At 40.7% G+C, this 19,847-nt stretch overlaps 1 protein-coding gene across 3 annotated transcripts in view; it reads left to right on the forward strand.

The window, feature by feature from the left end:
* The first annotated feature begins 209 nt into the window (after positions 1 to 209).
* IGSF11 (immunoglobulin superfamily member 11) overlaps positions 210 to 19,847 on the forward strand; it is a 138,112-nt gene continuing 118,474 nt past the window's right edge. For all 3 annotated transcript variants that reach the window (XM_073804212.1, XM_073804210.1, XM_073804211.1), the window contains exon 1: positions 210 to 629. Coding sequence is in view for 2 of the 3 variants with exons in the window: in XM_073804210.1 (XP_073660311.1) it covers positions 578 to 629 (52 nt within the window). In the remaining variant the exon portion in view is untranslated. The remainder of the gene's footprint in view (positions 630 to 19,847) is intronic.

Here is a 19,847-nt window from a genome sequence, read left to right on the forward strand (position 1 = left end):
TCAGGGCAGGGGAGGGCCCTGGCTGCGGACGAGGAGGATGCCCGCCTTCGGTTCCCAGCGCTCGTGGAGGTGTGCTGGGAGCGGGCGGCCCCGCGCACAGGTGGCCAGGGCCGCGCCAGCTGCGCGCCGCGCTCGCTCAGCTGGTGGGCCGCTAGGCGTCGCGCTGGAGCCGCGGTTGCCGGGGAGACCAAGCGGGGCGAGTGGGCGGCGCGGAGCCGAGCCGCAGCCGGGCTGCCGCCCAAGTAGCCGGGCGAGAGTTGCGGGGAGTGGATCCCCGGGCGGCGCGAGGGGCCGGCGGGTCCTGGGGCAGCGCGAGGTGGCCGTGGAGCCGTGGGGCAAGGCCGGCGAGCCCGGGACGCACCTGGTCGCAGCTCAGCCTCCGCGGAGCCGGAGGGCGCGGGTGCCGCACTTGCCTCGTTTGCGGCTCCCACCGTCCCAGCCCCACCGGGCGGACTGCGGCCGGGCGGCGGGTCTGGGAGCTCCGGGCTGCCCCGAGAGCTAAGAGAGCCCGGCCCGCTCCTCCGCTGCCGCGACGAGGAGCCGGGCGGGCGGCGGGCGCGCTCCCCGCGGCCCCGGAATGACTTGTCGGGGCTCCCCTCTGGCGCCTTTGCTGCTCCTCTCTCTGCACGGTGAGTAGCCCTCCCCTCCCCTCCCCTCCCGGTGGGGCCTGGCGGGGCCGGTGGGCCGGGGGAGGCTTTCCGCGACGCAGACAGCTTTCTCGCCAGGGCCGGTCTTCGGAGCCCAACTTTCTCGGGGGCCATATTCGTTGCTGTCGGCCGAGGCTCCCGCGCCCACGCGGCGGCTGCTGCCCAGCCGGCGCCCTCTGCCTCGGTCCGCGGCCCCCGCACTGCTCAGGTGTTACGATCCAGAGGTAACTACACCCGCCACCCGGTTACCGCCGGTCCTGAACACGGCTCTGACTCCCACCCCGCTCTTTGCCCCTTTTAGACAACGAACTCCCTTACTTACTGGGTCCAGGGAGAAACGGGATTTAGAATCGTTTCCGTTGTCAGGCGGCTGCAGGAAAACTGGAGATGCTTTTTAAATAATTTGGAAAACTTTAAATTGTAGCTTTCCCCAAATCTTTAACGAGCATATGTAGGTTATGACGGAAAATGTGATCTTTATTTTAAAAAATAACTACGGTGTGCTACACTAGATTAGAAAACAAGAATTTATTATTATTTTTTTATAGTCTAGTTTCTTCCCCAAGGGATTTAAATCGACTTACAAAAATACATAGAACATAGCAACATAAGAACAAAAGAAATAAACATATGTTTAATTTTCTTATTAACTGTCTTTAAAAAATCTATTTAAGTTTAATTTTCTAATTTCTACTTAATCTTTCTTATATTTTATTTTCTATGAATAGTCGTCATATTTAGATCCTGATTTTCATTTTATACACTGCCCTTTCTTTTTGTGTGTCCTGTCCTATGGAATCAAGTTTTCTGTTCCATTTAATTGATTGTTGAGATTTACTGAGATTCATTCTGAAGGCTTTTATTTAAAAAACAGGTTAACTGATTTATGGAGTATTGTGGTTAATACAGTTTCTTTCTGGAGATATCAGTATGTTTCCCATAATTTTAGTTGCACTGATAGTGTACCCATAGATCTTGAAGTAACCTAATTTTAGCCGACTTAAATTGTACAAATTCAATTTAAGGGGTCCATAGGAGTAATAGAAGGAAATAATCAAAATTACAGATAACTTCTCTGGACTTCATTAGGTATATATTTAGTGATGATGTGTAGATAATAAAGTGACATCAGTATGTGCATTATGTAAACTTGTGCTTCTAAATTAATTTTGTCTGGTTACTGCTTTGAGAGGGCCAACATTTTTCTCTGTCCTTCCTTTAGGTATGAAATAAGATAGAGTAAATGGGCTTTTAAATAATCCCTCGGACATAACTGAAATTATTATAAATATTACTATAAGAACAACTGAAATTTTTGGTAAAAAATTGGGTTGTTAACCTTTGTATATTACAATAAATGCCACCCTCTTCTTGTAAATAGCATTTGTGTACGGTTTGTTTTTGAATTGTTAGGCAATACTTTTAAAGAGTTGATGAAATTTGCAGAATCAGCCTTACAAGGTCATCTGATGTGTTTCTTTTCCTTCAGCAGAACTATTCCTAAACCATACTAGGATGTTTTTAAAGACTTCCAAGGACATTTCAGCCTTCGTGGTAATCTATTCTGTAGAGGCACTTTTCACCCTCAAAAAAAGTGTTCATTTGTTCAGCAAGTGTTTACTGAGCTCCCACTCTGGGCACTTGGGTGTCTGGTGGGGCAGGATGGTGGTGGAAGACAAAGATGCACGAGAGTTTGTCCACAGCCTGTAAGGAGCTCGCAGTTTTAAAACAAACTGTAAGCATGCACAAGTGATTTATGATACAAGGAGTTTAAGATGAGTGCCATTTTTTGTTCGTGATATCAAGGGAGACTTCGTGGAAAAGTTTCCTTTTGATCTGGACTTTGAATGAGTAGAATTTGAATTGGCTGAGGTGAGAGTGTTTGGCTTTCCTAGCCAAAGGAACAGCCTGGCTGTAGGATATGAAGTGGAAAGTGCAGGGGCATATTCTGGAAAGGCCAGGCTTGTAGCTGCTGGAGCAGGAGATGTATATGCGAGGCAGAAAGGGCTAAAAAGGTAGTAAAAGGATGGTAGAGAACGTTGAATACTGAGTTTGGACTTTATTCAGTGGGCCATGGGTAGGCCACTGATACTGTTTCCATAAGATGGGGAGGGGATGAGGATGAACAGCTGTTGAGTGCCCAGCATAACAGTTTCCAGGAGGGTACCATATCCTGACTGTGTTAAGTTCTTGAACCAGTCAATGGTAAAGTTGGAGTGAATGAACTAAGGCCCATTCCTAGGACTTGCAATGTGGAATGAGGGGAAGAGTGGATATCGGGTGGAACAAAGTTGGGTCCATTATGAAGGGAGAAAAGGGAAATGGATGCTAGATAAAAAACCATTATAGTAGTGGCCGGTACAATGGGAGAATGCACCAAAGGTAGAAATAGGCTCTTACATTTTTGAGAGAAAATGGTTGTCAAGAAATTTCTGTTTTTATTTCTGTTTAAATCTCTGTGGAGTAACTTCAAAGGGAATTTGAATTGAAAAGTTGACTTCTGTATAGTTCTACCAGTGGGTTAGATATATCTAATGCATTTCTTGTATTACTTCTGATTCCTTGAAATAGCAGGTAACCTTCCAGAATCTGAGAAAAATATATAAAGATGACATAAAATGAAAAGAATTATGAGCTCCGATTGTTAGCATTAGGAAGAATTTATTGTAAACTCCCATTTCTTACATCTAACTTGAATTATGGAACTGCTTTGGAAGGACTCACTTCTTATAAAAATTTGTAGTTTGACCTACATGAAAGGTGACAGCCACTGGATGAAAATTTTAGAGAAATTAAGTTCAGTATTCAACATGGACTACTCAGGAAGCAATTTAAATATTAAATCACCAAGCGCTTTAAAAATGTTATGCTTAGAACTGTTGTCAGACCCAAGGTAATGATGCAGTGGGTAAAGACTTCTCCCCACAGTAACAGTATGTGGCACATTTTCACATGTGTTTTCATACTTCGATAGTGGAAGCATTTATATTGAAAATTCTCATTTGAATCTTTATACTTAAGCCATGTGATTTAGTGTCAAACAAGGTGATGTGCTGGTACACAAGATTCTCTAGTTGCTCTGAGTTATACAGAACACTGGTGTGGGATTGAAAGTTGGGAAAATTGTGGCGTTTCCCCTAATTTCTCATCTAGAACTGGACTATTTAGAATAGGGATTCTGAATCTATTGTTATCTACACCAGTGGTACCAGTTTACATGTTAGGCAGTTTGAGGTAGGATTGCTGACTTTCTAGTAGTCTGATGACCTCAAGTGAACCCTGTCCCCTCAATTTCTTCCTCCTTTGTTTGATGAGGACTCCCTGGCACTTACACATCTAAACCCTGTGTTTTGAGGGCAGCCTTAGACCATCTGGAGGCTCTGAAATCCTCCCTTGATCGTACTTTGAGAGAAGCTAGTTTAAGAGACGCTGTCTGTTCTTGGGTGATATTCAAAACGCCATCTGATTTGAGCTGATTTTGGTCTTAAAAATGGAAAGTTAATTAGTTTACTTATTAAGCTGATCTTACTAAACTGGAAGGATTTCTTCCTGTTAAACTTTGGGTAATTGATTTCCTCTGTACCTGGTTTCCTACCATGTAAGAAAGAGACTGTAGTGGTAGTTTGCCTCTGTGATGGTTTTAAAATTTCAGAAATGTGAAGTCAGTCAGTGTTTCCTAATTTTACAAATGATAGGCTCAGTCATTGATCTGATACCAGTTCATCATTACCGTTATTGGGTACTACATAGGTGCTATATGGTGTGGCTCTGCCTCACTCGTGTTATAGGAAGGTCACATTTTCATAAATATCATTAATTTTTTATTTTTATAGAACAGTATTAAACCAATGCAATTTGCCAATGTGAACAAGAAGTCTATTCAATAAAAAATTCTTAGAAGTTGTCTACTTACTGGTTTCTCTTCAGTTATCATTTTCATCTTGGGAGAGGTAACAAACTGACAAGGTTAGATGCACACTTTTATTTAGAAAAGCATTGTGGGTAAAGAAGTTGAGATTCCAGAAGAGCTGAGTTCAGGAAATTCTTGTACCACAGAACGTTTTTTGGAAGAATCTTCAGAGAATTAGGTTAGCATTAATGGCTAATAACGATAGTGGATCAGGATTTAGGGTTGGGATAGATGGTTAAAGTATAATAGGTTTGTGGGATTGGAAATTCAATATTGTTTTTTCATGGAGGGTCACAACTATGTAATAACACAATTTGACATTGTGAATGTCACTCTAATGTAATGGGCCTGCTTCTGGGCCATTCTTAAAAGACTCATTAATCCAAATTTTTTTAAAAAATGAAAAGAAATTTAAAATTCCATCAAAGTCTGTTGAAGATCACACCAGTGGAAACTTAAGAAATGTTCAGATTTAGAGTTTGAGCTTTATCCACCTTTGCCCAAAGTCTCCCTGTTCGCAGCAGTAGCTCATGTAAAATCTGTTCTCTCACTCCTGTTTTCTCATTAATGTTGATTCTTTTCTCTCCTCATCCTCCCCTTCCGTTTTGGAGAATGTTATGTTCTTTTAGTAGCATCAGATTCTTCCTAGGTAAATAAATCTAGCCAGTCATAGCTCCTTTCATTTATTCAGCTCTACCTATTCCAGGATTGACATTAAAAAAAACAAACCCTGCAGCCAACCAGACAGAACCAGAAATCCCCTTAGAAGCTAGAATTGGTGGGGGTGTATGAGAGTGTGGATATAGTTCTATGCTAACAGTTTTCCCTTGTTCCATGAGGTTAATTTTATGATATAATTATGGGTGTGTATATATATATATGTATGTATGTGTGTACATTTTCCCTAAAAGACAGTACCATGCCTGGCACAGAATAAATGCTCAGTAGATAATTGTGACTGAATGAGTGAGTGGTTACAAAAGCAGGTGGTACTCCCATGTGCTTGGAGTACCTGAAAAGAATGCTTTCTTTTTCTTTTAAAGGAAAAGAGAATTTCATTAAAATTTTCCTTAAGGATTTGGTTTGGCTATCAGCTTTAACTAATCTTTAAACCTTGCTGTATGTTTTGTGGAATAGAGGTGCTAGAGTTCTATTTTCATAGTCTTTTCAAATTCTATGATTTTAGAAGTTTATTTAGAAGTGCTGTATTCACATATCTTTTAAAATTGATTCTTAGCTTATCTTTAATCCTAAAACTTTGAAGTTGTCCAATTTGAGACAGTTTTTTCTTAAGGAATTTCTGAAGGTTTTGCTCCACGTAGTGAAGAATGATGTTAGACTTTTAGGAATCCATTTAGAACCTCGAAGTTTCCCATTTACGTCACTGGTATTCTTCGTCCTGAGGGCCTGTGTGTTAGAACTAGTCTCCCAAGAATGGAGATAATTAATTAAAATTACTCCTCATGTGGTCTAAGCCCTCTCTCCCCCTCCCCACATCATGTGTATAAAGTACTAGAGAAGCTTTTTTAGAAAAAGGAGCATTAACTCAGTCAGCCTCATGTGGGAGGCGTTATAACCTCCTCCTGGTGGAGATTGCTAGTTGTCTTCCCCGCCCATTCCCTTTCCGTCCTTTGAAGGCTATGTATTTCCAGCCATAGTTTCTTCCAGCTGTGATTCATTCCTTTATGGACCATGCTCTCAGTCTGCAGTGATGTTTTATAGCTCTCAAAATGTCCAAAGTCTTCTACTAATCATAACTGCATCCTCAACAGTGTGCTTGCAAGATGCCTTAAGTATCATCATCATTTATTTCTACTTTTTTTAACATCTTTATTGGGGTATAATTGCTTTACAATGGTGTATTAGTTTCTGCTTTATAACAAAGTGAATCAGCTATACATATACATATATCCCCATATCTTCTCCCTCTTGCATCTTCCTCCCATCCTCCCTATCCCACCCCTCTAGGTGGTCACAAAGCACTGAGCTGATCTCCCTGTGCTATGCGGCTGCTTCCCACTAGCTATCTATTTTACATTTGGTAGTGTATATATGTCCATGCCACTCTCTCACTTCGTCCCAGCTTACCCTTCCCTCTCACCATGTCCTCAAGTCCATTCTCTACATCTTATGTCTTTACTCCTGTCCTGCCCCTAGGTTCTTCAGAACCATTTTTTTTTTTTTTTAGATTCCATATATGTGTGTTAGCATACAGTATTTGTTTTTCTCTTTCTGACTTACTTCACTCTGTATGACAGACTCTAGGTCCACTCACCTCACTAAAAATAACTCAACTTCGTTTCTTTTTATGGCTGAGTAATATTCCATTGTATATATGTGCCACGTGTTCTTTATCCATTCATCTGTCGGTGGACACTTAGGTTGCTTCCATGTCCTGGCTATTGTAAATAGTGCTGCAATGAACATTGTGGTACATGACTCTTTTTGAATGATGGTTTTCTCAGGGTATATGCCCAGTAGTGGGATTGCTGGGTCGTATGGTAGTTCTATTTTTGGTTTTTTAAGGAACCTCCATACTGTTCTCCATAGTGGCTGTATCAATTTACATTCCCACCAACAGTACAAGAGGGTTTCCTTTTTCTCCACACCCTCTTCAGCATTTATTGTTTGTAGATTTTTGGATGATGGCCATTCTGACTGGTGTGAGGTGATAACCTCATTGTAGTTTTGATTTGCATTTCTCTAATGATTAGTGATGTTGAGCATCCTTTCATGTGTTTGTTGGCAATCATATATCTTCTTTGGAGAAATGTCTATTTAGGTCTTCTACCCATTTTTGGATTGGGTTGTTTGTTTTCTTGATATTGAGCTGCATGAGCTGCTTTTAAATTTTGGAGATTAATCCTTTGTCAGTTGCTTCATTTGCAAATATTTTCTCCCATTCTGAGAGTTGTCTTTTTGTCTTGTTTATATTTTCCTTTGCTGTGCAAAAGCTTTGAAGTTTCATTAGGTCCCATTTGTTTATTTTTGTTTTTATTTCCATTTCTCTAGGAGACGGGTCAAAAAGGATCTTGCTGTGATTTATGTCATAGAGTGTTCTGCCTATGTTTTCCCCTAAGAGTTTGATCGTGTCTGGCCTTACATTTAGGTCTTTAATCCGTTTTGAGTTTATTTTTGTGTATGGTGTTAGGGAGTGTTCTAATGTCATTCTTTTACATGTAGCTGTCCAGTTTTCCCAGCACCACTTATTGAAGAGGCTTTCTTTTCTCCATTGTATATTCTTGCCTCCTTTATCAAAAATAAGATTACCATATGTGTGTGCGTTTTCCTCTGGGCTTTCTATCCTGTTCCATTGATCTATGTTTCTGTTTTTGTGCCAGTACCATACTGTCTTGATTACTGTAGCTTTGTATTATAGTCTGAAGTCAAGTCCAGGAGGCTGATCCTGCAGCTCCATTTTTCTTTCTCAAGATTGCTTTGGCTATTCGGGGTCTTTCGCATCATCATTTAAGTATCATCAATTTTAAGTATCATTATACTAATCTTTGTTTCTTTGGACCATGCCCATCACTATCAGTTATACAACTTTTAACAGCCCCCGTTGGTCAAGTTCATTTGCCAGAACACAAAATACATGGCAAAAAGAGAGGCTGAAGTGTAGTGAACATCGCTTGTTGCAGAACATATTCAAATCAGGCTAACATTTTATGCTTTCATTGGTTGAGAAAGTTTGTAGTACATTTCACTTATGCGTACTGCCCATGTATAAGTACAGATTGCTATACTTGCACTTGTTGGCCAAGACTTAAGGCAGTAAGAAAAACACATGAAAAATGTGTTAACAGTACACTGCAAAGATTCTCAAACTTTTTGGTGTTAAAGATTATTGGGACCTTAATGATTATAGAGGACCAGAAGAGCTTTTGTTTATGTGGGTATGTCTATCAATATTTACCATATTGGAAACTAAAAATGAGAAAATTTAAAAATATGTATTAATCAATTTAAAAACAACAGTAATATATCCATTATATGTTGACGTAGTATATTTCTATGACAAGTAAGAATTTTTCCAAAACCAAAAAATATGAGCAAGAAGAGTGGCATTGTTTTACATTTTTGGAAAACTCTTAAATGTCTGGCTCATTAGAAGACAGCTGGATTCTCCTATCTGCTTCTGTATTCAGTTTATTATGAAGTGTTGTCTTCATTTGGTTGAACTATATGAAGAATATCTAGCCTCACACAACTATGTATTTGGAAAAGGAAGGAGTATTTTGATAGCATTTTTAGATAATTTTGGTTATTCTTCTTTGATATTCTACCAAAACACTTTAAGTGGTAGTAACTTAAAGACTGGTTGCAATGAAGAATCAGAAACCATATCAATAAACATTTCTTACTCCATTATATTAAAGTCCACTTTAATAAATATTAAATATTGTACTTTAAATGGATCTTTTACTCATGTGTGATTTTTTTTGTAACATTATTCATTGATTATTCAGTTGAATAATTATTCGGTTGAATAATAATATTTGGAAAATATTGGTTCACTTATGCAGACCTTACAAATGTTGACATGTATTACATTTTATAAAATGTAAAAAAATAATCACATGTTAATATCACCATTGATCTCACCAGAACAGCCTTTAAGTATTGGGAAGCCATTAAGCTCACAATGGCAGATTCAAGCTTTCCAAATTTTACTATTTACTCAAATTTTCTCTTTGGCAACAAACAGTTATCAGTTATTTCCCTTGAAGTGAGAGTCTTACTTTGTTCAATTTTGAGAAAATGTCATCCAGGTACCTAAGTCTGGATGATTAGTCTGTCAGTTGTTCTTTCAAGTACAAGCCCTGATCCATGGAAAAAGCGAATAGTTGAGTTAGCCTTGAGCTCCAGCAGCTGCCCCAGCGCTTCTCCTTGGGACACCATTTGGCTCTGGTAGCCACATATGAGATTCATGTTTCATTCTGCCCATTCGGTCACACAGAATATTAGAAAAGGTCAAGATGTAATGAAACTGCTGTTGTTGCTTCACAAAGACATTTTTTTAAAACTGGTTTTCCTTTCTTAACTGTGAGTGCGTGATGGTGATGACTACAATAACTTCTCCCACGGTTTCGTGACAGTGGCTTGACTTGTGCCAAGGCACCAGCAGTTTTACCCACCACTGCTTCTGCACCATCCGTGCAAATGTTAACTCAGGCAAAGAGGCAGATAACACTTTACCATTATTAAGAAAAAAGCTTTTACCTCATGGACTTTCTGTCAGGATCTGGGAGACCCCCGTGGGTCTGTGGACTAGACTTGAAATGCTGGTGTACTGTGATGGGATGTTAGTTTCTTTTTTTAAAAAAGTGTTTTAGAGACAAATAGCCACACAATTATTCTATGTTATGGGGGATGGCATTAAATGGAGAATGCATGCATTAAAAAAAAAATAAACATTTAAAATTCTTTATTTTTGTATGATAATTTTTTAAATTATAAAAGTAACATATCCTAAAAATTCAGACAATGCAGAAGTGTTTAAGAATTGACCCAAACCCACCTCCACCCACCGAATTCTCTGCTTTTACTGTGCATTGTTCTGGACCTTTCTGTAACCACAAACAAAGCCTGCATGCACATGTAATTTTTTTTAAAAATAAATAATGCCATAAATACTGTTCTGCAACTTATTTTTAAAACGTAACAATTTAGGGCTTCCCTGGTGGCGCAGTGGTTGAGAGTCCGCCTGCCGACGCAGGGGACACGGGTTCGTGCCCCGGTCCGGGAAGATCCCGCATGCGGCGGAGCGGCTGGGCCCGTGAGCCATGGCCGCTGAGCCTGTGCGTCCGGAGCCTGTGCTCCACAACGGGAGAGGCCACAACAGTGAGAGGTCCGCGTACAGCAAAAAAACACACAAAAAAACAAAAAAAAAATAACAATTTAATATGGGTATCTTACCACATCTGTTACATGGATCCACCTCATTCTTTTTAGTGACCATTTAGTATTTCACAGCATGTATATACTGTAATTTATTTAGCTGTTTCCCCATTATTGGATATTTATGTTGTTTCTGATTTCTTGATATTAATGACGTAGTAAACATCTTTGTACATATAACCTATATATTTGTGTAGGTATTTTTGTAGTCTGGGTTGCCCAAAATGGAATTTTTTGGATGTACACATTTAGCATTTGGGGGGAGACGAGCATTGTGTAAAAGTTCATGGGTTTGTATAGTCAGACAGGTTGGGTTTGAGTTCCTGACTTATTTATTTGTTCTATGACTTTGGGAGTGTTATGATGTCCTGAGCTTGAGTCTGATTATCTTGTATCAGTGCATTGAGAAGTACTAAATTAAATGAAATGACACATCTCTCAACTGTCTAGCATAGTGCCTGGCATATAGAAAATGCTTGGTTAGTAATAGTTACTGTTATAAGTATTGCTAAGCCCCAACTTGAGTCAGGAGGCAAGAGTTCTATCCAGGGTTGTCAATGGAGGTGTGACCTGGGACGCATGATACAGCTCTACAGGCCTGCTTTCATCTGCAAAATGAGGGATTAGGTAGGGTAATCTCTTCTTTTCCAGCTCTGTGATCTCATGATTCTTTAACTTGGCTTCCAAGTATTGAGAATATTGGCAATAAAATAAGCTGGAGATAATATATGACTGGTGTTAACATATTTTTAAAACTTTTCCTAAAATAGTTATATGACTTTCTTCTCCCTCTCCCCCATCAATATAATGAGACTTTATGGTGATATCTGTTCTGGGAATTAAAACCATCTTCATCTGTTGTAGAAACTTTATAAAAAGTGGTTTCAAATATAAAGAATTATATTTTAAAATTAATTTCTGTTCACTTTGGCTCGGGCTATGTACATACATCTTTATTTTCTTAAATCCTTTATAGCATAGATAGGTATCATATGTGTCAGGAGAGGGTCAGTTGTGAACAGGCTTTAAATGTGACAGAAAAACTTTTTACCACAATCACTGTATCTTCATCCTTTAAATTGATTTTTAGGACCTTTCTCTGCTTTTATCTCATAATGACTTTTCTTGGTCTAAGCCAGGCATAGGTGTGAAAATTTATCTATACTGGGTTACATGATGAATATAGACATTTTAGTCGTACTGCTGTTGATTAAAGGTGAAAAGCCTGTGAGCTTTTAAAAAACAATGAGTTTTAGTCAGGGAGGTAGTGATAAAAGCTTTGGAGAGATGTGGTTGGGCACATCTTAATTCTGACGTATGTCATTGATAGTGTTTCCCAGCTGTTCTTTGTGCATTTTCATGAAAGAGAATGTTTTTATACAAAGCTAGGTGGTCTCCCAAATGGACAGTTAGTCACATTAGCGGAACTTTCAAATTAATTCTGAGATTCATAAACTCACTGCCTACTGTGTTTTCTTGGTAAGTATGGTTTGTCTTCAGATCATTAAATTTTTCCTGAAACTAAAACACACTAGTAGAAAAGGTTCTTGAGGTTTGTACTCCAAAATAGTTATAGAAACTTAAATATGATTCATTTTCATGAAAATATTTTCTGAAAATGTGACTTTTTTACGCGGACCTCTCACTGTTGTGGCCTCTCCCATTGTGGAGCACAGGCTCCAGACGCGCAAGCTCAGCGGCCATGGCTCATGGGCCCAGCCGCTCTGCGGCATGTGGGATCTTCCCGGACCGGGTCACGAACCCATGTCCCCTGCATCGGCAGGCGGACTCTCAACCACTGCGCCACCAGGGAAGCCCCTGAAAATGTGACTTTTAATTCTTCCTAATTCGTGATTTCACTGTCCTCAGAGCAAGACATGTTTCAGTTGCCCTTTGATATCTCCAGTTTCCGTGTTAACATTTGCACTTCTTTGGACAAATGAATTGTGCTCTTCCCTCCTCCCTCCCTGGTTACTTCGAATCCAGGGGGTTGAGTTGTCTTTCTCATTAATAAGAAAGTGCAATGTTGTGAACCACTGGGAGCTGGACCAGTAAGGTCTCTTAGAGCCCTTTAATTCCATAATGTCCTTGATCTGATGAAGCCGCTCAGTAAATCTCTTCACAATTTCCACCACCAAGCCATCTGCCTGCATTGAAATAAATCAAATCTGCTTATTCCGTCAACGTCTAACGAATATTCTATAAACTGATGATGATGACCATGAACACGAAAATAATTTGCAATCTTGAGCACTTCCTCTTGAATTCTCATCTCAGATTCTCTTGACATAGTGGAAGTCGGCCTGCCAGCTTTCTGTTTGACTTGAGAAAGAGGGTAGTGGAGCCCTTTCCCTAACTCCTTGTAGTGTAGTTATCCCAGGTACAGTGAGTGCACTTCTTCAGCTTTTCCACATTCAGATTAAACTTCACAAAACCTTTACTTGCCTTTCTACTTCATATATGCTTGCTAATATGGAAACACACACATAGTTATCTAATTTTATATGCGGCAGTTTGTATATATACGTGTGTGATGTGTGTGTATATGTGTACACACACACATACACACGCATATATTTATAATTAAACCTCAGGCAGACTGATTTTATGTGTGGCCCAAGCTTCTGGTGTTGTCCAGACTTTGGAGACTGTGGCAGTCATGCTGTACCAGTGCATGATCCCATCTGACACCACCGACTCTAAACTGTTTCTTCTCAGCGTTCTTAATTTCTTGCTCTCCTTTCTTTCCTCACCACCTTCCTTAATTTAGATCCTTATCATTTTAAGTTTACAGTATTCTGACAGTTTTCTAGCGGGTCTTTATTTCACCTTTCTTCTCTTTGATCCATGCTTTTGTCTCTGCCAGGTTGCTTTTCTGTCAAACACTGTTTTCATTATATTTCTCCCTTCCATCAACAGCAATAACAACCGCAAACTCCGAAAATCTTTAGTAGTTACTCAGCCTTTTCCTTTATGGAACTAAGTTTACAGTAGCTTCCCACTTTCTTCTGACATGTTCCTGCTGCCTTTCTAGAATTTATACGTTGTTCAGTCCACTGAAGAACGATGACATACAGAGTTATTTTTTGGATTATATTTCAAACTTGTTAAACTTATTAGAAAAGAGAATAGTGACAGGACAGTGTAATATACACAAAAATAGTGTAGAAATATTGAGTACTACTTAGTGAATTATCGTAAGTCATATACTTAGGTAACCATCATCTAGATGCAGTGGCATGCATTGCCCACACCCAATAGCCCCAAAAGACCGTCTCAATCATCCTACCATTCCTGCTCCCCAAAGGTAACCACTTTTTTTTTTTTTTTGCGGTACGCGGACCTCTCACTGTTGTGGCCTTTCCCGTTGCGGAGCACAGGCTCCGGACACGCAGGCTCAGCGGCCGTGGCTCACGGGCCCAGCCACTCCACGGCATGTGGGACCCTCCCGGACCGGGACACGAACCCGTGTCCCCTGCATCGGCAGGCGGACTCTCAACCACTGCGCCACCAGGGAAGCCCTCTTCTCTCCTTTTTTGTTATCTCCCTCTTCCTCCTCTGTTGCCACTGCCATCTTTGCCATCATTGTCTCCGTCTCCTTCATTAATATCATCCTCATCATCTGGAACTGAGGTTAGATTCTGACTCTCATGATCTTAATTTTACCATTATATAGTATTCTCCTTTAAAAATAATAATTTTAGTCTTATAATAGTATTTTATATTGCTGAGTACCTCGCATCATAACACCACCACCTTACATTTGTTTTGTACCAGGAATTTTAACCCATGGTCCAAAAATGGTTTTCAGAGATGTCACAGAAATTTTTGTGTTGTACACATTTGGTATTTTTCTTGGTGAGAACATCTCAACTTTTAAAAGTATATTTTTTCATTTTCCAATGAACTGTTGAGAAACCTACTCTATGTACACCACTGTACGAGGCATTGTGGGTCATACAGAGTATTCAGTATGGTACCTGGTCTTAAAGAACTTAACACACATGTAACTATAGGTAAAACTGTAAGCGCAGTTACAACTTGGAGATTTATGTGAATCAGAAAAGGAGTAATTGTGGAACCCTTGTTGTCAGAATCATGTGAGGAAGTTGAAGTGCAGATATGTGGTAGTTGAAGTGTCAGGCGCAAGAAGGTAGAGCCAGATAGTTAATGGCCTTGTGCACTGCCTGTCTGGTCTTCATCCCAGTTGATGAGGCAGAACACCTTTGTTTTTTCTTTATTCAGCAGTTTTTAAGGAAAAAATAAAACAAAAAAAAGGAGGGCTTATTATGCTCCAGGCATTTGGGGATAGAAAGATGAATAAGTGTAGGATTCCGTCTTCAGGACTCCATGAGTTTAGTCTAAAAGACAAACATGGTTCAGCTCATTATCATTTAATTTGTCACACTGATATGAATGCAGTGTTGTCTCCTGCTCAATCCTCATTCTTGTTTTGACCAAGCCATGTCATTTCCCTAGGTGGTATGGTTCTTGGGGTCTTCCAGCTCTGCAGCTGGTCACTTTCAGCATGTGCTGGAGTGATGTGGTGGAGGTAGTGGCAGAAGGCAGGTGGAGTCTGAGGCAGCGCTCCCGGTTCCCTAGGGCCTGCATAAAGTGTGTAAGAGACCTAGTAGTGCTTGTGTGTCCGGGTGATAGAGGTCTGAGGTTAGAATGAAGAAATCCATGTGTGTAGGGATTTCAAGATCAGAGGCAAATGGCCGGGACCCCTGAATAAGGATGGGAACCAGCACGTAGCCACCACTGTTCCCCATTCAACACCACCACCACCACTGGAAGGAACATCCCCACAGAGCACCAGTCTTAACTTACTGGTTATTAGTCTGGGAGTAGCGAGTTAAGATACTCCACAGCAGAGGCCAGTAAAGACCCGGAGGACTTTGTGTGGATATGAGGGCCAGCTTTCTTCTCTGCCTTGGGGTAGTTTGAGGACTCTGTCCTTCATGCCGTCAGATACCATCTTGAAGAAAAGCAGGACGAGGGGAAAGAAATCTGAAAGATGGAGCATTTATCTGAGCCATCCAAAAGAGACATCTATGAGATTACTTAAAGAAGGTGTTCAAATTATTGGAGCAGCCTTAGATGACCAGATTGGGCTGAATTGAGTTATCCCCCTCACCCCCCACTACACATCTGGTTTTGGGGTGGGTTGTTGGGAGGTGAGAAGTGGTAAGAAGATCCTATCAGTTTGAGAGAAAATAGACTGTTTCTTTGCACATGCTTATTTATTAACAAAGAAATGCAGACTTACTTATTGCTGTCCTCTTGGTAACATGTGGTTTAGATGCATGGCCAATCCCACAGAATCTAGGGTCCTCCTCTAGCCAGATGCACCCACCTTGAGCTTTGTCCTGGTTTTTAACTGAAGCTGACGTATCAACATGGCAGCAAATGTGTAAACAGTTGCAAGAACCGTATGACAGTGGTTTATTGAATCTCAATAAATGATCTTTTCAGAAAAGCCTCTTTATTTGCTTGATCACTTGGAGTGCTTTTAAAAAATACTTGGATCTGGCAGGCTTCTTCGATACTGAGGTGCCCACAGCGAACCGAATGTGGTTAAACAGCTTGGAACACTGGAGTTGAGTAGACTCTGGGCACATGTGCCAAAGGGTTGGCAAGCCAAGCCGTCCTGCCTCCAGTGCCAGCTCTGACAGGCTCCAGCTCTGCTGCTCCACCGCTTCTAGATGCCTCTCTAAGTCAACACATTTCTCCTGCTTTCAGTGTCCCAAGTTTCCAGTCTAGATGACAAATTTCCATTAAGGTCATAACTGCCATTATTTGGTACCCACCATGTGCCATGAATCACCCAGGCATTTTAGGTACATTTACTTGAAGATCCTTAAGACAAGCCTGTGAGCTAGATGAATATTAGCCCTGTTTCCAAGCGAGAAAGTTGACTGTGTGGTTGGAGAGTAGCGTGAATTTCAGTACCTGGAGTTAAGTGCCTGGAAGAGTAAGATAATATGTAAAGTGCCTAGTGCTGTGTCAGGCTCAGACAGTCAGTGACTGGATTACATTTTCTCTATTTTTTTTTTTTTGCGATACGCGGGCCTCTCACTGTTGTGGCCTCTCCCGTTGCGGAGCACAGGCTCCGGATACACAGGCTCAGCGGCCATGGCTCACGGGCCCAGCCGCTCCATGGCATGTGGGATCTTCCCGGACCGGGGCACGAACCCGTGTTCCCTGCATCGTCAGGCGGACTCTCAACCACTGCGCCACCAGGGAAGCCCACATTCTCTGTTTTAAGCTCTGACTTTTTGGTGATTTTGTCCCCATTCTAGGGCCTAACTGGAGAAGAATTTGGGGAACTTTTATATGAGCTGCGTGAGCAGGGCTTATAAAGACCTTTAGAACCCTAAGCGTGCAAAGATTACGGTGCCCTTCCTGTGAAGCTCAAAGTAAATCCTAAACTGTAAAGCAAGAGTCAGCAAGTCGAGCACAGTTGTGATTTTTCCTTCAGGAGGACTGCTTTAATCTTTGTTCTGAAATATCAAATATCAACCTTAAAACACCCTCTCTCTCCCTCCTGCCTTGTTGGTGCCTTACGTATTTGTTTGGTGTGCCTGTGGGATAATACAGCATGAGCCATAAAAGAGTTGAGAACTTTGTTTTCATTTATTTCAAGTAAGTTGGCATGGTAAATTATAAGTTCTCACATTCAAAGGGGAATGACTGAAAAATAATTATACCAAGAAGAAATTGTGCTTGGCCTTTGTGTTAGACACTGCAGGTGGTAGGATAGAAGTGCACAGCTCCTTTCCAGCCTTCACTGAGTTGACAATTTTCAAGGAGGGAAGGGAGGAAGCATTTTTTTGAATGCCTACTAGATACTAGCCCTTCAAATGTACATTATGTAATTAATCTTCATCACACCGTTGCATTATTTCCATTTTATAAACAAGGAAGAGTTAAATAAGGTCACACCTCTAGTTCCTTTTGGTATCGAAAACCTACCCTCTTCTTGCTTCAGGAAAAGGAGAGAAAGAAAGCACTGTCATTTCAACTTGAAATCCCCTTTCTTCCTCTTTCTTCTGGGCCTGGAAAATAAGGCTTATGCTTCTAGACCGAGGTTGGATGTCACCTTCCATGTGGTCTCCCTGAGTTGGCTTTTCCCCTCCCTATCTCCATAGAACGTTGTTCAGACATTAGCCCGTCCTGTTTTCTGTAGTCTACACACTCTGCTTTGTTTAACCCCCCTCTTCCTTCCTTACCTTTAGGCACTGTGCCTGGTGCACAGCCAGTGCTTAATAGATATTTGTTTCATAAACCATAAGTGATAATTGCATAGCTCAAGCTGTAAGAGCAACTGGACTTCAAAGAGACTTTATGGAACAGCAGGGAACTAGCAGAGTCTCGAAGTATCTGAATAGGATTTAGCCGAGCACTAGGGAGGCGAGACACAGCAGACTGGGGAGGCTGAGTGTGGCGACAACATCAGAAGTGGTCACATGGAAAGGAGCATTGCTAGCTCCTGTTAGGAAGTAATGTGAGTTAAATTTGGATGCCACGTTTATTATTTCAGCTCTTTGAAAACTGCCCCAATGATATCTCTTTTCTTTTGTTTCCTCAAAATTAATTATCTTTTTGTAGCTATGGCAACTCATTTGAAGCTCTATTATGCTTGTAATCTGTACACATTGAACTATTTGCTTCAGCATTCTAAGCATTTTCCTGCATAGTCAATAATTCTATATTTACAATGTTCTCTTCCTTCTGGTGAAAATTGGCTTTTCCCTTTAGATTTCTAAAGATGATTTAAAAAAGAATTAGGTTTGACAGCTTGACTAATGATTTACCATAAATGACCATCGTCTTTGTCACTAACATTCACGCCATTATTTGCTTATACTGACATATTTCTAGACTGTTTTTACTTTGAGAGCTTTGAACACATGACGCACACCACCCTGGTTTCCCTGATTCCCCTGGTTCCAAGGACCCCTACACCCTCACCCCTGAGGGTCCTACACCTCCCACCCTCCCTGTGGGGCTCCAGCAGCCCAGCGGGACACCTTTTGTGCCTCCTGCCTGGCTCTGTGGTCCAGCCGGTTACACTGTTTGTACCTGTTCTTCCCGTGTGCTGCTCATCCTGTTGCTAGCCTTCCCAGCTCAGCCTTTTTTCCTGGTTGTCTTTTATGTCCTGCTTCTTGGAGGAATTTTGCACCTGCACCCCAGCCCATCTAGGTAGACTAGATGGTCAGGTGGTTCCATGTTTTCTCCTCTTCTTTGGTCAGAGTATTGTTTAGGCTTTGAATCTTTTTCTTCATTGGAAAGTGAGGCACATGACACCTACCCCACTGAGTGATGAAGAGATGGCCCTAACACATGTGGTACATAGGAAGAGTCTGTAACTCTAAGTCCTTGTGTCGTCTTGAAATGCTTGTTCACTTATAATGTAGTGGTAGGTTAAGAATCATGTAAATGACACAGAAAGAAATTATGTTAAGAACTTAATTTTCCTTAAGTCATGGTAAAAGTGCTTTTTAAAGCTTTTACAACCTTTGGATTTATGTTTATGTTCTCCAGATAGATCAGTTTCTTTAGTGAAGTTACAACCTGTGCTGGGTTTCTGTCTCCGTAACACTTGCAGTTAGTTGTGTTAGATAAGCTGGATCTTACACAAGAATTTGAAACGGACTCCCGTTAGTTGTATGGTTTTTATTTCTAATTAAGTGACTCCCTGTTACTAAGAACAGTAATAAAAACTTTAAAAATTTCATCTGAGACAGTCATTGCTTAGTATTACTTATACCACAGTACCTTACAGTGGGAAGGTGTTCAGGAAAGGTTTATGGACCCAGGAAATGTTTATTTCGCTAACTGAGAAATAAACTTCTTTTTTGAGGGCTTTATTAAGAATTACATCTGATGTTTATCACCGGTAATAAACATCATCCTCGATAATGCTTGTTTTTCATTTTCCTTTTACCTTATTTTTGTACTTTAGAAATGTAAAATTGTCCCGTTTGAATTTTGTTTATTTTAAAAATACTTCTAGGTTGTTTTAGTACTTACTAAATATTTGTTTAACTTCCAATGTATATACTCATACGTTTTAGGGGTAATAAAAAGGTATATAAATAAATATTGATCCATTTGCTTCTGCGTTTAATGTTGCAAATTTCAGACTAGAAGGGGAAAACTTCTTACGCTTACAGTGGCTTTTTGTGAACATTTCTGCAGCTGTCGTACAGTTCCAGAACTGTATATCCGGAAAACACCTTTAGTCTCTGGTTTCTCTTCGTTGCTGACCTCTTTCTTCCTTCCCCTCTTGCCTCTATTCTGGCATATTCTGGTTGTATAATAAGAAACCCAGAGAGGTAAAATGTTAAGTGGTAAAGTTTGGACCAGAACCCAGGTTAATGCTC

The sequence above is a fragment of the Tursiops truncatus genome, chromosome 4 (assembly GCF_011762595.2).
Source record: "Tursiops truncatus isolate mTurTru1 chromosome 4, mTurTru1.mat.Y, whole genome shotgun sequence".
NCBI lineage: Eukaryota > Metazoa > Chordata > Mammalia > Artiodactyla > Delphinidae > Tursiops > Tursiops truncatus.